We start from the raw sequence: 16,634 nt of genomic DNA, 5'->3' as shown, positions 1-16,634 counted from the left end.
GTTCTCAGTAATTTACAGGGCATCTGTGTTGTTGAAGTATGTATGATCTGCAAATACCTGCCAAGCTCCCTGCCTGTCGATTCCAAATTTAATTAGATTCTGATCTTTTGCTAAAAAGCCTGAGATAAAACCTATTGTACTATCCATAGGTATGAGATTTTTCTTAAAAATCGACAGCCACACAATTTCATACTTCTTTTAGAACTCAATTAAAAAAAAGCATAACATTTTGTTTTTGCCCCATCACTGGCTTTTTTGTAGCTACTCCCTTAAATTCACTCTTAACTCCTTTTATGCCTCCTCTCCACAATATCTTAGTTCTTTCAAGGAAATGTGCACCTAAATAAAATGCCTTATACATTATGTAACACAAAATAGGTACATTAGACCCAGGTATATTAGTTCCTTCATCTTAAAGGGTTTCTTTTTTTTTGTAACTGAGTATTCAAATATTATTGAATATAGCAAAACAAAATAATATGATTTCTCATACAGCCTAACAATGTTTTTTTTTAATTTTATTTTCCCTTCCTTACAGTATAAGCAAGTGGAACAATACATGTCATTCCATAAGTTACCAGCTGATATGCGTCAGAAGATACATGATTACTATGAACACAGATACCAAGGCAAAATCTTTGATGAGGAAAATATTCTCAATGAACTCAATGATCCTCTGAGAGAGGTAAGATTTATTGTCCTCAGTATCCATAATACATAATCATTGTTTTCTCTCTTCATGGAGAATCTTCTAGTCCGTGTTACTCTAAAGAAAAACCTAAACTTAATATTAAGATATTTTGTCCTTATCTTCTTTAGCTTCTCACCTATATAAGCTCTTAATTGTTGAAAAAAGTATTGGAAAATTGTTCTTCTATTTATGATCCTCAGAACTGTTCTCTTGTCTATGTTTCTGGCTCTTTAAAATTCCTTCTGTGGCCTCATTGTCTATATCGTCCCCATTTTTCTCTCCCTCATTCTTATCAAATTGATTCTTCTTTTTGATTCCTATTCTTCCTCCATCTTCACTTTCCTGGATCATCTCATGGACCCTGATAACAGAATGACTTGCTGTGAGCAGTTCATTTCCTATTATCTCATTAAAACACTTTGCAACATTATTAACCACCTCTTTGCTTTGCATCATCTTTCTGTTCCTCCCTAGAAATCTTCCTTCTTCCCACTAGAATATTCAGGTCACTCCTGGACCAAAATAACTTGCTCTTGATTATTCATATTTCTTACACTGCTTTTCCCTCTCCTTTCTTTTACTGCCAATCTTCTCAAAAGATTCCTATGTACTCAATGAATTATGGTTTGGTCTTAGCTTCTTTACCAAAGTTGTTCATTTTAAAGTTGTCAATGACTTGTCATGTTGAACTGTAGCTTCTACAATTCCCAAATATCACGGGAGGGACCCCGTGGGAGGTAATTGAATCATGGGGACGGTTACCCCCATGCTGTGTTCTTGCTAGTGAGTAAGTTCTCATGAGATCTGATTATTTTAAAAGGGGCTTTTATCCCTTTTGGTCGACACTTCTTCTTTCTGCCACCAAGCGAAGAAGGACATGTTTGCTTCCCCTTCTGCCATGATTGTAAGTTTCCTGAGGCCTCCCCAGCCAAGCTGAACTATGAGTCAAATAAACCTCTTTCCTTTATAAATTACTCATTTTCGAGTATGTCTTTATTAGCAGCATGAGAACAGGCTATTTCAGTAAACTGGTACAGAGTAGTTGGGCAGTGCTTCAAAGATACCTGAAATTGTGGAAGCGTCTTTGGAACTGGGTAACAGGCAGAGGTGGAAACAGTTTGGAGGGCTCAGAAGAAGAGAGTAAAATGTGGAAAAGTTTGGAACTTCCTAGAGACTTGTTGAATGGCTTTGACCAAAATGCTGAGAGTGCTATGGACGGTAAAGTCCAGGCTGAGATGGTCTCAGATGGAGATGAGGATCTTGTTAGGAACTGGAGCAAAGGTGACTCTTGTTATGCATTAGCAAAGAGACCGGTGGCATTTTGCCCCTGCCATAGAGATCTTTGTGGAACTTTGAAGTTGAGAGAAATAATTTAGGGTATCTAGTGGAAAAAAATTTCTAAGCAGCAAAGTGTTCAAAAGTTGACAGAGCATAAAACTTTGAAATATTTTGCAGCGTGACCATGTAGTAGAAAAGAAAAAGCCCACTTTCTGGGGAGAAATTCAAGCCTTCTGCAGCAATTTACATCAGTGACAAGGCAGTGGATGTTAATCACGAGGATAATGGAGAAAATATCTCCAGGGCATGTCAGAGACCTTCCCATCAGCCCCTCCCATCACAGACCTGGAGGTCTAGGAGGAAAAAATAGTTTCATGAGCTGGGCCCACAGGCCGCCTGCTGTGTGCAGCCTAGGGACTTGGTGCCCTGCATCCCAGCTGTTCCAGCCATCGATAAAAGGGGCCAAGGTACAGCTCAGGCTGTGACTTCAGAGGGTGCAAGCCCCAAGCCTTGGGATCTTCCACATGGTGTTGAGCCTGCGGGGGGCACAAAAGTCAAGAATTGAGGTTTGGGAACCTCCACCTAGATTTCAGAGGATGTATGGAAATGCCTGGATGTCCAGGCAGAAGTTTGCTGTAGGGACAGGGCCCTCATGGAGAACCTCTGCTAGGGCAATGTGGAAGGGAAATGTGAGGTCAGAACCCCCACAGGGAGCCCCCACTGGGGCACTGCCTAGTGGAGTTGTGAGAAGAGGACCACCATCCTCCAGACCTCAGAATGGTCGATCCACCAACAACTTGCACCCTGCAACTGGAAAAACTACAGATACTCAATGAATCCCAACCCATGAAAGCAGCTGGGAGATGGGCTGTACCCTGCAAAGCCACAGGGACAGAGCTGCCCAAGGCCATGCGAGCCCACCTCTTACATCAGCATGCCCTGGATGTGAGACACGGAGTCAGAGGAGGTCATTTTGGAGCTTTAAGATTTGACTGCCCTGCTTAATTTTGGATTTGCATGAGGCCTGTACCTCTTCATTTTGACCAATTTCTCCCATTTGGAATAGCTGTATTTACCTGATGCCTATACCCTCATAGTATCTAGGAAGTAAGTAACTTGCTTTTGAGTTTGCAGGCTCATAGGCAGAAGAGACTTTCCTTGATTCAGATGAACTTTGGACTGTTGACTTTTGAGTTAATGCTTAAATGAATTAAGACTTTGGGGGACCATTGGGAAGGAATTATTGGTTTGGAAATGTGAGGACATGAGATTTGGTAGGGGGCAGGGGTGGAATGATATGGTTTGGCTCTGTTCCCACCCAAATCTCATCTTGAATTGTAGCTCCCATAATCCCTACATGTCCTGATAGTAGGTAATTGAATCATGGGGCAGTTACCCCCATGCTGCTATTCTTGTGATAGTGAGTGAGTTCTCACAAGATCTGATGGTATTAAAAGGAGCTTCTTCCCCTTTTGCTCATCACTTCTCCTTGCTGCCATCTTGTGAAGAAGGACATGTTCCCCTTTTACCATAAGTGTAAGTTTCCTGAGGCCTCCCCTGCCATGCTGAACTGTGAGTCAAATAAAGCTCTTTTGTTTATAAATTACTTGGTCTCAGTTATATCTTTATTAATAGCATGAGAATGTACTAATACACCTGTTAATTACTGATAATTTTTCTGAGCTGCTGGGACTACTTTTTATGCTGTTAACAGAACACAGTTCCTGAATCTCTCCATATATATATATATATATATATATCTTTTTTTATTTTTTTGTTTTTTTGGCTTCTTTAACAGTGCAACATTTCTGAGCCATTGGATTTTCATTCTGTATCTTTGAATTTATTATCTTTTATTTATATTATCTCACATTTCAATTCTATGAACTGTAGTTCTAAGTTCCTGCCTTAAACTTCATTTTCTTAAAAGCTAAATGATATCCCCTGCACCCACACATGTAGTAGGTTATATAATGAAGTCATTTTTCTTCTATCATTAAACCATTTTATCTCTTAAAGTCTCTCTGTACATTCTTTAGTCATTCTCACAAGTTCTTTGGAATGTAAAACTTTAGCCCTATTTTGCAGCTTTTCTTTCTGTACTCTGTACATCCAATCATCAAATGCTGTCAATTAACTTTAGTAATACATCTCACGCTCATGCCTTTGCTTCCTTTCCCACTGCCATTGTCCTAAACTAAAGCATCTCACATAGACTATTTTCACTTTTCCCTTAGTTTGCCTTCCAGCATTTGGTCTGATTTCTCTGACTACCATTTAGAATACCACTGTCAAATTAATCTTTTATTTACATAAGTTAGTCATTTCTCTTCTCAGAAACTTTCAGTCTTTGCATTATAAATTGAATCAAGTATAGACTCCCTAAGCTCATCTTCCAGTCCCTCTATACTCTGACTCTAGCTAAATCTCCAGCTTTCCTTTCTCCCACTGCCATGTCTGTTGCAAAGTGGCCTACAACAAAATTGTGCAACTTGCTGTTTTGAAAAAATCTGTTATGATTTCTCACCTTTACCACATGTGTTCCAGAAATGTCTCTCCTTTCTTGGGAAGATTGAATTCAAATAATACCTATTTATTTCTACTTATCTTATTTAATCAGCTATGAGACTGGATCTTATATCTCCTTTCTCTGGCCCTCAGTGTACTTAGTCCATAATATAAGACTGCTACTTACCCATTCTACCCATGTTATTATTATTTTTTTCATATTTGTTTTCTCCACTTTTGTCTTGAAAGTCTCCTATGTGCAAGGAACATTTCATCTATATTTTCAAATTTTGTTAAAATTGCTAGTATATTTACTATAAGTTAAAAAACAAATATTTGTATTCCAACTAATATCTTCACCATTTATAAACTTATCTAAATTTCTGTACCCACTAAAAGTTTTTTATATTTTTTGAATAGCCATAAGATACCAGTTAAGAGTTTTAAAAATATGAGGCTAAATATCTGCTATTGGTTAGTTTATTTTCCCTACAAATTCCTTGATCAAATTGGAATGTATAACTCTTTTTGCTTTTGGAAATATACTTCAGTTTTTTATATTTTGTTAAAAGAAAGAAATAAGCCAGGAGCAGTGGCTCACACCTGCCTATAATCCCAGCATTTTGGAAGGCCGAGGCGGGTGGATCACCTGTGGTCAGGAGTTTGAGACCAGTTTGGCCAACATGGCAAAGTCCATCTCTAATAAAAAATACAAAAAAAAAAAATAGCCAGGTGTAGTGGCATGCACCTGTAATCCCAGCTAGTTGGGAGGCTAAGGCAGGGGAATTGCTTGAACCTGGGAGTCAGAGGTTGCAGTGAGTTGAGATCCACTGCACTGCAGCCTCAGTGACAGAGCAAAACTCCATCTCAAAAAAAAAAAAAAAAAGAAAGAAATATATGAAAAGATTTCAAAAAGATCATAGAAAATGGAATTAAAAGATAAATGTAAAAATATTCACTTCATTTCTCCACGTAAGCTCCATAACCTCTATCAAGTTCAAGACCCTTTTGTAAGCAATGATACAAGCCATGTTGTTCATCCCCAAAGAATTGAGGGTCCTGGGAATTTAACCATGTCAATGCAGTCTGGTTCACATTATTAACTGAAGAAAAATGGGTGCCCTTTACAGATTTTTTTTAATATTAGGAAACAAAAATAAGTCAAACAGAGCCAAATTGAGACGATAAGGTAGATGCCTAATGATCTCCCATCAAAACTCTCACAAAATTGCCCTTGTTTGATGAGCAGAGTGAGTGGGAGTGTTGTAGTGGTGGAAGACTCTGCTGAAGCTTCCCTGGGTGTTTCTCTGCTAAAGCTTTAGCTAACTCTCTCAAAATATTCTCATAATAAGCAGATGTTATTGTTCCTTGAGACAGGTTCTCACTGTCATCCAGGCTGGAGTGCAGTGGTGCAACTACAGCTCATTGCAGCCTTTACCTGCCAGGCTCAAGTGATCCTCCCAGTTCAACCTCCTGAGTAACAGAGACTACAGGCATGAGCCACCTTTTCGCTTGACCAGTCTGCTTTTCCTTTGACTGGACCACTTCCATCTCTTGGCAGCCATTATTTTTATCATGTTTTGTCTTCAAGATCATACTTGCAAGCCATGTTTTATCTCCAGTTCAAATTCTTTGAAGAAATGCTTCAGGATCTTTATCACATTTGTTTAAAACTTCCATTGAAAGCTCCACTCTTATCTGCAGCTGATCTGGCTGCAATGGTTTTGGTACTAATGGAGTGGAAAGTTTGCTTAAGTTTAATTTTTGAGTCAGAATTGTGAAAGCTGAGCAATTGAGATGTCTACGATGTTGGTTATTGTTTCTGCTATTAATCATTTGTCTTATTCAAATAAGGCAAAAACAGGATGAATTTTTTCCTTGCAAATTGATGCAGATGATCTGCTGTTATGGGCTTCATCTTCAACATTGTCTCATCCCTTCTTAAAATGAGTGATCCATCTGTGAACTGCTGATTCATTTAGGACATTGTTTCCATAAAGTTTCTGTGAAGGATTCTTTACAAAACAGTATCAGGAATAAAGATCAAATCAAAAGACAGAAAGATAAGATAGAATGAAGGATATATTCCAAGAAGTTAAGGAAATGTTATCTAGTTAAAATCTCATTGAGGGAATGCAAAAATGATTTTTTACTAAAACTTTATGGAAACGATGCCCCAAATGAATTAGCAGTTTATAGATGGATAGCTCATTCTTCCATCCAAGCTTCAGCATGAATTGGATGTTTGCTCCTGCTTCAATTTTGTAATTCATATCGCTCTGAGAGAGGCTATTTTAAAACTGATGTCTTATTCTTCTTAGTGCCTCAAACTAGATCCTATTCAGATGTGTTGTAAGAAGTTTCTACAAGTTTATTTTGATCAAGAAAATGGGAAATCCACGTGTAGCTTTTTCATAATATGCACCTTCCATGAGCTTTTTGAAGACCCTGGTATCAGTTGTTTAAAAAAAAAAAAACTCTATCAACATATTTTGCTTTTTAAATCTAAAACTTCTTCACAAGAAAAGCAGAATTTCAGGACACTGGAACCAGATTGGATTCTCAGGGGCCTGGAGAGGTTCAAAGTAGAGTGAGACAGATCATAGCAAGGAGACAAAGGTAATCCAACAGACAGTATCAGGAATAAATATCAAATCAAAAGACAGAAAGACAAGATAGATTGAAGGATATATTCTAAGAAGGCATGGAAAATTTAGGATTCCAGAATAGAATCTCACTGAAGGACTGCAGAAAGCCAACAACACGACTGAGAATAAAAATGAACCCTAGTAATGTGTACCCTTAAATGGGAAGTATTCTTCTAGGCAGAAAATTCTCAAGGTAATATATAATGAAAATAACAAGAACATTTTCTGTGTCATGTGTGTTTTATTAACTGTTCTTCCTAGCCGGGCATGGTGGCTCATGCCTGTAATCCCAGTACTTTGGGAGGCTGATGCAGGTGGATTGCCTGAGGTCAGAAGTTCAAGACCAGCCTGGCCAACATAGCGAAACCCAGTCTCTACTAAAAGTACAAAAAAATTAGCTGGGAGTGGTGGTAGGCACCTGTAATCCCAGCTACCAGGGAGGCTGAGACAGGAGAATCACTTGAACCTGGGAGACACAGGTTGCAGTGGGCCGAGATCATGCCATTACACTCCAGCCTGGGCAACAAGAGCGAAACTCTGTCTCAAAAAATAAATAAATACATACATAAATTAAAAACTATTCTTCCTCCTGCCACACCATAATTTACACTGATCTTCACTGGAAAAAATATCCACTTTTCAATTTTACGTGCATCCTCCGACAAACCTTTTATTTCCTCAATTCCTACAATAATTCAATTGCTAAATTGTGACTAATATTTTTTCTTTATATATTCAAATGCCATATTCAGGTTCTCAACATTACCTCAACATCTGTCACAACTTTTCTCCCTGGCTTGAATGTCAATTAGCTAAAATGCATTCCATTACAGAGCTACCATATTGATTGATATAAAACCCAAATTTGACAGTGTAACTTTCTTCTTAGAACCTGCTCATGACCTCTTATTCCCTTCAGGGAAAACACCCAAACTCCTTCATATGACACAGAAGCTCCTCATGGCCTGCCTTAATCTTCCTTTCTTCACATTAATGCTTCATCTATAGAGTATTATTGACAATTTCCTGGAAAATAAATGCTATTGATGGCCTTTTTGCCTTTCTTCATGCTACCCTATCTTCAATCCTTCTATTCAGCTTACCTTCTACTTTCCTGTAAGCATTTTTACCATTTATAAATTACCTAACCTCATTCATAAATTTTCTGTGACTACTCTGTCTCTATCACAGCATTTATCATTTGTTAGTTTATTATCTCTTTAAAGACTATGAGCTTCTTGGGGATAGGAGCTGTGCTTAATATCCTTGTATTTCTAGTAACCAGCATGCAGCAGGAAGTCATAAAATATTTACTGAGTAAAAGGTCTTCTTTAACAGAGTTATGGATGAAAATCATGCTAAGAATCATGACTGCTTAATAAAATGAGAGATCCTAGAAGTGGAAGCATGAAATGCTCAGCCAATTAACATCTTGTAAAGGTGAAAACAATGTTTCTCCATGTGCTTCCCTACTCTTCAGCTTTTGCTTTTCTAATATCAGAATCACACAAAGGTCTAAGTTTAATGCTATACACAAGTTAACAGTTTATTTGAAGGGAAAAAGCATGTAGAATAAGAAAGTAAAGAAACATATTGCAGAAAGATAACAAGTTATTACTAAAATAACACTGAGTCTAAAAACCCAGACCTGATTTTTGAAGAAAAGTTTAGTAAGAACGATGAGAAATATAACATCAAATTGGAGTATTATGTACCTACTACATTCAAGTCACAGTGATAGATTACAAAAAATGTCTAAAAAGCAGTAAAATATATCAATTCATCTTTCAAAAGCTGTGTTTCACTTGGGAGAGGAGGAATCAACTTAGGCAAAGGTGTGTTTGAGTCACTGTTGTGTTCTTAGAGTCTAGAAAGTGCCTGGCACATAGAAGACAGTGAATGACAAATAAATGCTAAATGAGTGAACTAGGATATCCAGAAAGGCAAAGTTCGATTATTTGATATATATTTTGTGACAAAAGATAAAAATATAAAAATGTGTATACACACATCTAATATACATGATTAGAATTGCTCATCATTAATTCAATTTTATGCCAACAATCATGTTACCTTATAGTAGACTTTCAACCTAAAATACTTCATTAAATAAGAAAGCATATGAAAGTATTGCATAATTTGAGGCATTAATATATAGTTAAGAGCAGTGATTTAACACAAGTCTGGGAATTCAGAAACTTATAAAAGTGAAGAATAGGTCATACCTTCAGTGTCTCACAAACTTATACAAATGACTTTTGCCTAAAAATAGAGAAAGAATGTAAAATGCAGTTTTAAAGAAAATTAAAATTAGTCTATATTCATAATCAGTTAAGTCTGTACTATGTTTTATCCATTTTATACCTCAGACTTTCCTTTCAATGTGTTTGAATACTATGAAGCCTGAAGATGTAAAATGACAGTAAGAACTTCATTTGTGAGAACTTTGAAACCTCTTACATAAACCTCATACCATGCATATAAAATTAATTCAGTTAGCTGATATTTCAAAAACACTACTTTATTGAAAGCATTCTCCTATTTTCACTTTTGTGGCAAAAATTAGGTGATTTATCTTTTTTTGTGTGTTAGAGACAAATTGTTGAAACACCTTTAACAGATAACTAGCCCATTCTTATTGTTCAAGTCTCAATACAAATGTTATCTCCTGAAGAGGCCTTCCCTGAGAAGCTCATCCAGATTAGTTCCCTCTCAGTCATTCTCCATCAATCACATCAGTGTTTTTGTTGTACGCATATTATTATATTTTCTTATTTGCCCTTAATATTTATTTGTTCATTCCCTGTTCTGCTATATGAACTCAGGATCTGGAAAAGCAAGGACTATCTTTCTTTACTTCCTCTATGACTCCAACCCTCAGATAGTACATATTTTGTAATTACTTAGTGGAAAAAATAAATAAATGCACATTAAATAAGGATTACCTACTTGGCAAATCATCTCAGAGTGACTGAGTGTTAAAGCTTAGAGACAGCATTTTGCCAAAAGAACAGTAGTGCTTGTGCTTATATGGATAAGAAAAGTGATGCTCAAAACAAAGTCTTCTGTCCGCAGAACTTTCTTAGTATCACTGTCGGTTATACTATGGTCCATGTATTTTTAATGCATTACAAAAGCATGCTGGCATCTTTAGATTCCTCTGTGATTATGTTTGGTGTATGCACTGTATGACATAACATCCTATTTTTATGTGAAAAATAGTTTCTTTTTAACTTTAAGAAGAAAAATACTTTATAACTTTAAAAACTTTTAAAAGTTCTCCATGTTTATGCATTAGTCATTCAATGCAGAGCTCACTTGGAGGGTGGGGTAAAGATGGTGGGGTGAAGAGGAGGGTACCATTATAGAGGGTATACAAATGTTCTGTCTAATCAATCACTATAACCCAATCACATTTATGGAATAGATAGAAAATATTTTGTTTTTTCTTTTATATTGCTACTAAGGTGAGTGTTTATGCCCTCTGCCCCCAGTTCATATGTTGAAATCCTAATCCCCAAGGTGATGATATTAGGAGGTTAAGAGGAAGGGGCCTTTGAGAGGTGATTAGGCCATGAGGGTTGAGCCCTCATGAATGGGATCAGTGCTTTTATAAAAGAAGCCCCAAAGTGATCTCTGATCCCTTCTGCCATTTGAGGAGAACACAGCAAAAAGCTCGCTGTCTATGAACCAGGAAGTGGCCCCTCACTAGACAAAGTCGGCCAGCACCTTGATCTTAGATTTCCCAACCTCCAAACCAGAACTGTGAGAAATAATTTTTTTTTATTTATAAGCCACCCAGTCTGTGACACTTTTGTGTAGCAGCTCAAATTGGATAAGACCATTGCTACACCGGTTCTACCTAGATTATTGTCAATGACTCATCAAACAATTGTTCAGGTTCCCCTGTCCAAACCTAAATATTGAGACACTTCAAGGTATAGAAGATTCACAGTGGCAGATAACGGTTGTGTATTGTTCATCCTCAAGCTGGGCTGTATGTCCTGCACACTGAGCTCCAATGGAATTGTCAGCCTTCTGGGAAGTAATTGTAAAGTCATCTTAAAAAATTATCATCATTCCACTGTGCACTAAAACACTTGGGTCAGATAGTAAAGGAACATTACAATTTTCTGAGGAAAATTCTTAAGATGTTACCCCAAAACATAGCATTTTAAATTAAAACTATTATTGTGTGGTATATTCATTATCTCTAATCTGTACTCTCTGGTTGCGCTCTGGCTATGTCTAGTCAAATGTATGAGTCTGCAAAGTTGGCTTCAGTAATCCCTAGTGTCCTCCCCTCCCTCTCAGTTGCTGCCTGACCTGGCTTTTCCTGAAGAGCCCTCCTCCTTGATTCTCCTCCCATCCACTTAATATGCTCTTATTTGCCCCTGGCTGCTGAGAAATATCCAAAGCTTCATTGTTTGGGATACTTTAAATCCTTTTTGTGATTTTCTGTACCACCATTAATAAGTATAAGCAGTTTTTTCAGCTATATAACACATAATGGATGAGAACCTACTACTGAGGGGCTATTTCACATCACGATTACCAGATGGCCCTCCTTCCACAAGCCTCATTTAAATCCAGCTCCACTACTAACTAGATGTTCAACTCTGAGCTATTTTCTTAACTTACGTGTTCTTCATTTTCCTCATCTTGAAATGCAAATAATGATCATAACTGCTTCACAGAGCTGTAAAGATTAAGTGAGCAAAACGTATAAAAATGCAGAAAAGTGCCTGGCACATAGTAAGTACACAGTAGAATTTAACTCAATGTTACTATAACGCAGTGAAAAATAGGATAGAGCTCTTATGGCTCTTATATTTTAGGGAGAGACAAACATTTAAATAACTAATTGTATGTAGTTATTTGCAAGTGCTGAAAGGGTAATTCAAAGGGTATCAGGCCAGTACTCAGGAGGGACAACAAACCCAGCAATATCATATGCCCCATTTCTTTTGGAATGTATTCAAACAATCTGCTAGTAAGCTTTCCCTTCATTTTATCAGCCAGTTTTCTGGAGACATTGCCTTAGCATCAAAATTTGGTATTGAAATGTTAGAAACATAAGACTCATGTATACTTCTGTAAATGCTGGCAGTATATTTAAAAATAAAAACTAATTAGATTCAGTGAACTATACCCTTCTGTTTATAAGTGCCTGTTGGAATGTGTACAAAGCAAGAATGTCTATTTTTAACATGATCAGACTTATACTGATTTGATTAGAGCAAAATGGCAAACTTAACTGTCAAGAAAGAGGTTAATGCCCTTCTGAGCCTGTCTCCAAAGTTCAGAACTGATCTATTTTTAAACAATGGATTGTGAAGAGCCATGGGCTTAAAATAGGTACAGATCATGTGTCCCAGTAGAATATAGAATGTCAGTATATTTCATTTTCACAGAGCATGAATTAGGCTGACAGCATAATCCCATCCTGCTGACCTTTAATTTGTCGAATAGACAGTTATGCAAGAAAACATAATTTGTATGTATATTTATTTAGTGTAATTCTGAATCATCTTTTCTAAAGTACACACTTGTTGATTTTTTAAATGCCTTCTAAAAATGTGTTTAGTTAAAATTAACTAAAATGGCCAGAATCATATTGTGAAGCTATACCAGCATCTTATGCATTTTAAGATATTCATGTAACAGGCATAAGTAACAAAAGATTAGCAAAATTATGTAAAGGATCTGATTTGGCCACAGTGCCAAAGATATTGTGTGTCACCCTTTTGGCCTAGAGCTTTGTCCATGCACCTCTGCATTCTATAAAACAAACAAAAATTATTGATTGCTTAATGTGTGTGAGACATTGATCCAGGCTTGACAGGGAAAGTAAATTGTAAGATGTGATTTTTCAGTCTCAAAGGAAGTACTTACTATATTCTTGGAGAAACAAGACATGAACACATGGGGAAAAAGTATAAGAAAAAAGTAAAATGAGGATACTAGAAATGTAGGAAGTCACATATAGTTAATTAGCAGAGAAAAGAAGACTGTAACTACTAACATTGTTGAGAAAAAAAATGTGTTCACCATGGCCTGGAATAGACTGAAAAGGCCTCAGTGGAAAGAGTTTGCACTAAATTTGGAAGCACATGTGGAATTTCAGTAGACAAAGAGGATACAAGATGGTAAAGAACACAGGGAAAACAGACAGAAAACATGCCTGTATTTCCAAAATCTAGTTGCTTTTTCAGCTTCTCATTTGGTTCAAAGAAAAGGGAAAATAAACCAGAGAATAAATAACTTTTTCTTCTACAATGGCTTAAGTTATAGTTTTATATATGTGAAAATACAACTAAAATATAAGCTTGTTTTTATTGTTATAATAAGCCATGCCTTATTTCTATAGTTATAATAACCATGATTATTTTAAGTGATCTTGGAGAAAAGAGGTAAGTAATAGAACTCAAACTAAAATTATGAAGATAATTGGAAACCGAACTCAAGAAGCCCTTATTATTGCTAAGAAGTCAATACAGTCAATGGCATCACGCGTTAATGTAATTAAGATTAGATACCATCTTGCCCCACTTAAAATGGCTTTTATCTAAAAGTCAGGCAATAACAAATGATGGCAAGGATGTAGATAAAAGGGAACCCTTGTACACTTTTGGTGGGAATGTAATTAGTGCAACCACTATAAAGAACACTTTGAAGGTTCATGTTTGACAGAGATGTCAAGAAAATATACTGGGGAATAGATAGTCTCTTCAATAAATGGTGCTGGAAAAACTAGGTATCCATATGCAGAAGAATGAAACTAGACCCCTATCTCTAGCCGTATACAAAAATCAAATAAAAATGTATTATAGGCCTAAATCTAGGGCATCAAACTATAAAACTACTACAAGAAATCATTGAGGAAACTCTCTCAGACATTGGTCTGAGAAAAAATTTATTGAGCAATACCCTACAAGCACAGGTAACCAAAGCAAAAATGGACAAATGGAATCACATCAAGTTAAAAAGCTTCTGGACAGTAAAAGAAACAGCAAAGTAAAAAGATAATCCACAGAATAGAAGAAAATATTTGCAACACATCCATCTAATAAGGGGTTAATAACCAGAATTTATATGGCGCTCAAACAACTCTATAGGAAAAAAGTCTAATAATCCAAATAAAAAATACTCAAAAGATTTGAATAGACATTTCTCAGAAGAAGACATACAAATGGCAAATGGGCATATGAAAAGATGTTCATCATCATTGGTCATCAGAGAAATGCAAATCAAAACTACAGTGAGATATCATCTCCCCAAGTTAAAATACTTATATCCAAAAGACAGGCAATAACAAATGCTTGCAAGGATGTGGAGAAAAGGGAACCTTTGTATACTGTTGGTGGGAATGTAAATTAGTACGACCACTATGGAAAACAGTTTGGAGCTTCCTCAAAAAGCTAAAAATTGAGCTACCATATGATCCAGCAATCCCACTGCTGGGTATATACCCAAAAGAAAGGAAATGAGATATCAGAGAGATATCTGCACTTCCATGTTTGTTGCAGCACTGTTCACAACAGCCAAAATTTGGAAACAACTTAAGTGTCCATCAACACATGAATGGAAAAGGAAAATGTGATACTTATGCAAAATGAATTACTATTCAGCCATAAAAAAAAAAATGAGATCCTATTATTTGCAACAACATGGATGGAACACGAGGTGACTCTGCTAAGTGAAATAAGCCAGACACAAAAAGACAAACCTCACATATTCTCACTTATTTGTGGAATCTAAAAATCAAAACAATTGAACTCATGAAGGTAGGGAGTAGAAAAATGGTTACCAGAGGCTAGGAAGGATAGTGGGAGGGTAATGGGGAGGTCAGGATGCTTACTGGGTACAAAAATAATAGTTAGAAAAAATGTTTTCACTTATTTCTGGCATCTGAAAATCAAAACAATTGAACTCATGGAGATAGAGAGTAGAAGGATGGTTACCAGAGGCTGAGAAGGTTAGTTGGGGGAAGGTGAGGATGGTTAATGGGTACAAAAAAAAAAAAAAAAAAAATAGAAAGAATGAATAAGACCTAGTATTTAACAGCATAACAAGGTGACTATAGTGAACAATAACTTCACTGTACATTTAAAAATAACTAAAAGAGTATAATTGGATTGTTTGTAACATGAAGGATAAATGCTTGAGGATGGATACCCAACTTTCCATGATGTGATTACTACTCATACAAAAGTATCTGTATTACTGTACCAAAATATCTCATGTACCCCATAAATATATACAACTACTATGTACCCACAAAAAAAATGTAAGAAAAGATTAGAAAGATGCCTGTGCTAGATAAAGCTTATATTTGGCATCCAGACTCTACACTGAGCTAAATAGAAATTTTAAAAAGACAATATCATCTTCCAGAGTTTAAAATCAGAACCATTAAAGAACATATGTATACTACATTTGTCTAGCTTATATAAACCAATTTTCTGTTGTTTAAAATATCCCCCCAGTTGACTTATATAGCTAGAGCTTCACATTGTTAAATTATGGAAATTATTAAGATATCCAATATCATTTGATTTTGAAGCTTGCCTTGGCAGAATATAGAGTAAGATAATTTATGTCACCTCGATGAATTACTGATGATGATGGTGGTGACAGTGCTGATGGTGGTGGTAGTGATTTTGATGATGATAATGATGATATTGATTTTTAAAAATCGATTTTATGTAGAAGAGCATATCACGTGTTTGGGTAGTTTGATTTTGCTGTCATTGCAATCATCAAATAAATTATTTAGTGCGATTATGTGCAGGTGTGTTGAGATACACAGGCATATAAACAATATAACCTTTGTGTTCAAGAGTGACAGAAAACTACAAATATTAGAAAGATCTGAGCTCTTGAGCTGAATTCAGAGTGATGATTTAATATATACATGTTGATTATGTGAAGTAAAATATTAATGTCTAAAGTGAAATAAACAATATTAGATAAAGCCACTGAAATATTTGGTGACTTAAATTTGATATTTTAAAGCTACTTCCCCTGTTACGGTTATGCACAGGATTTATATACCTATAATGTTTATTTATAATTGTAAATTAGGGAAAATAAGTCTATTTTATAGAGAAGTGACCAGCCTAGTGTCTGTTCCCTAGGAAGCTGTGTTTGTGTATTAAATTATGCTTTACAATAAGTAAAACACTTAAGAACCCAGTGTGAAATAAGTGCTCAATAATATTATTTTTACAATGATTACTGCCCTAAGAACTCTTAATACTGATATTAATATATTTAAATGTTGTCATCTCCTAAGGTGAATTCTACACTTTACCTGATGTAAATGTGAGCCATTTCTACCTGTTCAATGACAAAGATAATATGCAGGAAAATCTAGAGAAGGCTAAGAATTATATCTCAAAAACTAATGAAGAAAAGTAGAAATATTTGACATATATCTTAAACTGAAATTCTATAATCTAAATTATATATTTCAAGGAAAACAAAAAGTGGTTAAAGTAAGACAG

At 35.9% G+C, this 16,634-nt stretch overlaps 1 protein-coding gene across 1 annotated transcript in view; it reads left to right on the top strand.

The window, feature by feature from the left end:
* The window catches only part of HCN1 (hyperpolarization activated cyclic nucleotide gated potassium channel 1), a 425,130-nt gene that overhangs the window by 331,678 nt on the left and 76,818 nt on the right, over positions 1–16,634 (top strand). Inside the window, exon 5 of the mRNA XM_054489203.2 lies at positions 539–685. Within this exon, the coding sequence (XP_054345178.1) occupies positions 539–685 (147 nt within the window). The remainder of the gene's footprint in view (positions 1–538; positions 686–16,634) is intronic.

Source organism: Pongo pygmaeus, chromosome 4 (assembly GCF_028885625.2).
Source record: "Pongo pygmaeus isolate AG05252 chromosome 4, NHGRI_mPonPyg2-v2.0_pri, whole genome shotgun sequence".
Lineage (NCBI taxonomy): Eukaryota > Metazoa > Chordata > Mammalia > Primates > Hominidae > Pongo > Pongo pygmaeus.
This window is presented reverse-complemented; position numbering and strand designations above follow the sequence as displayed.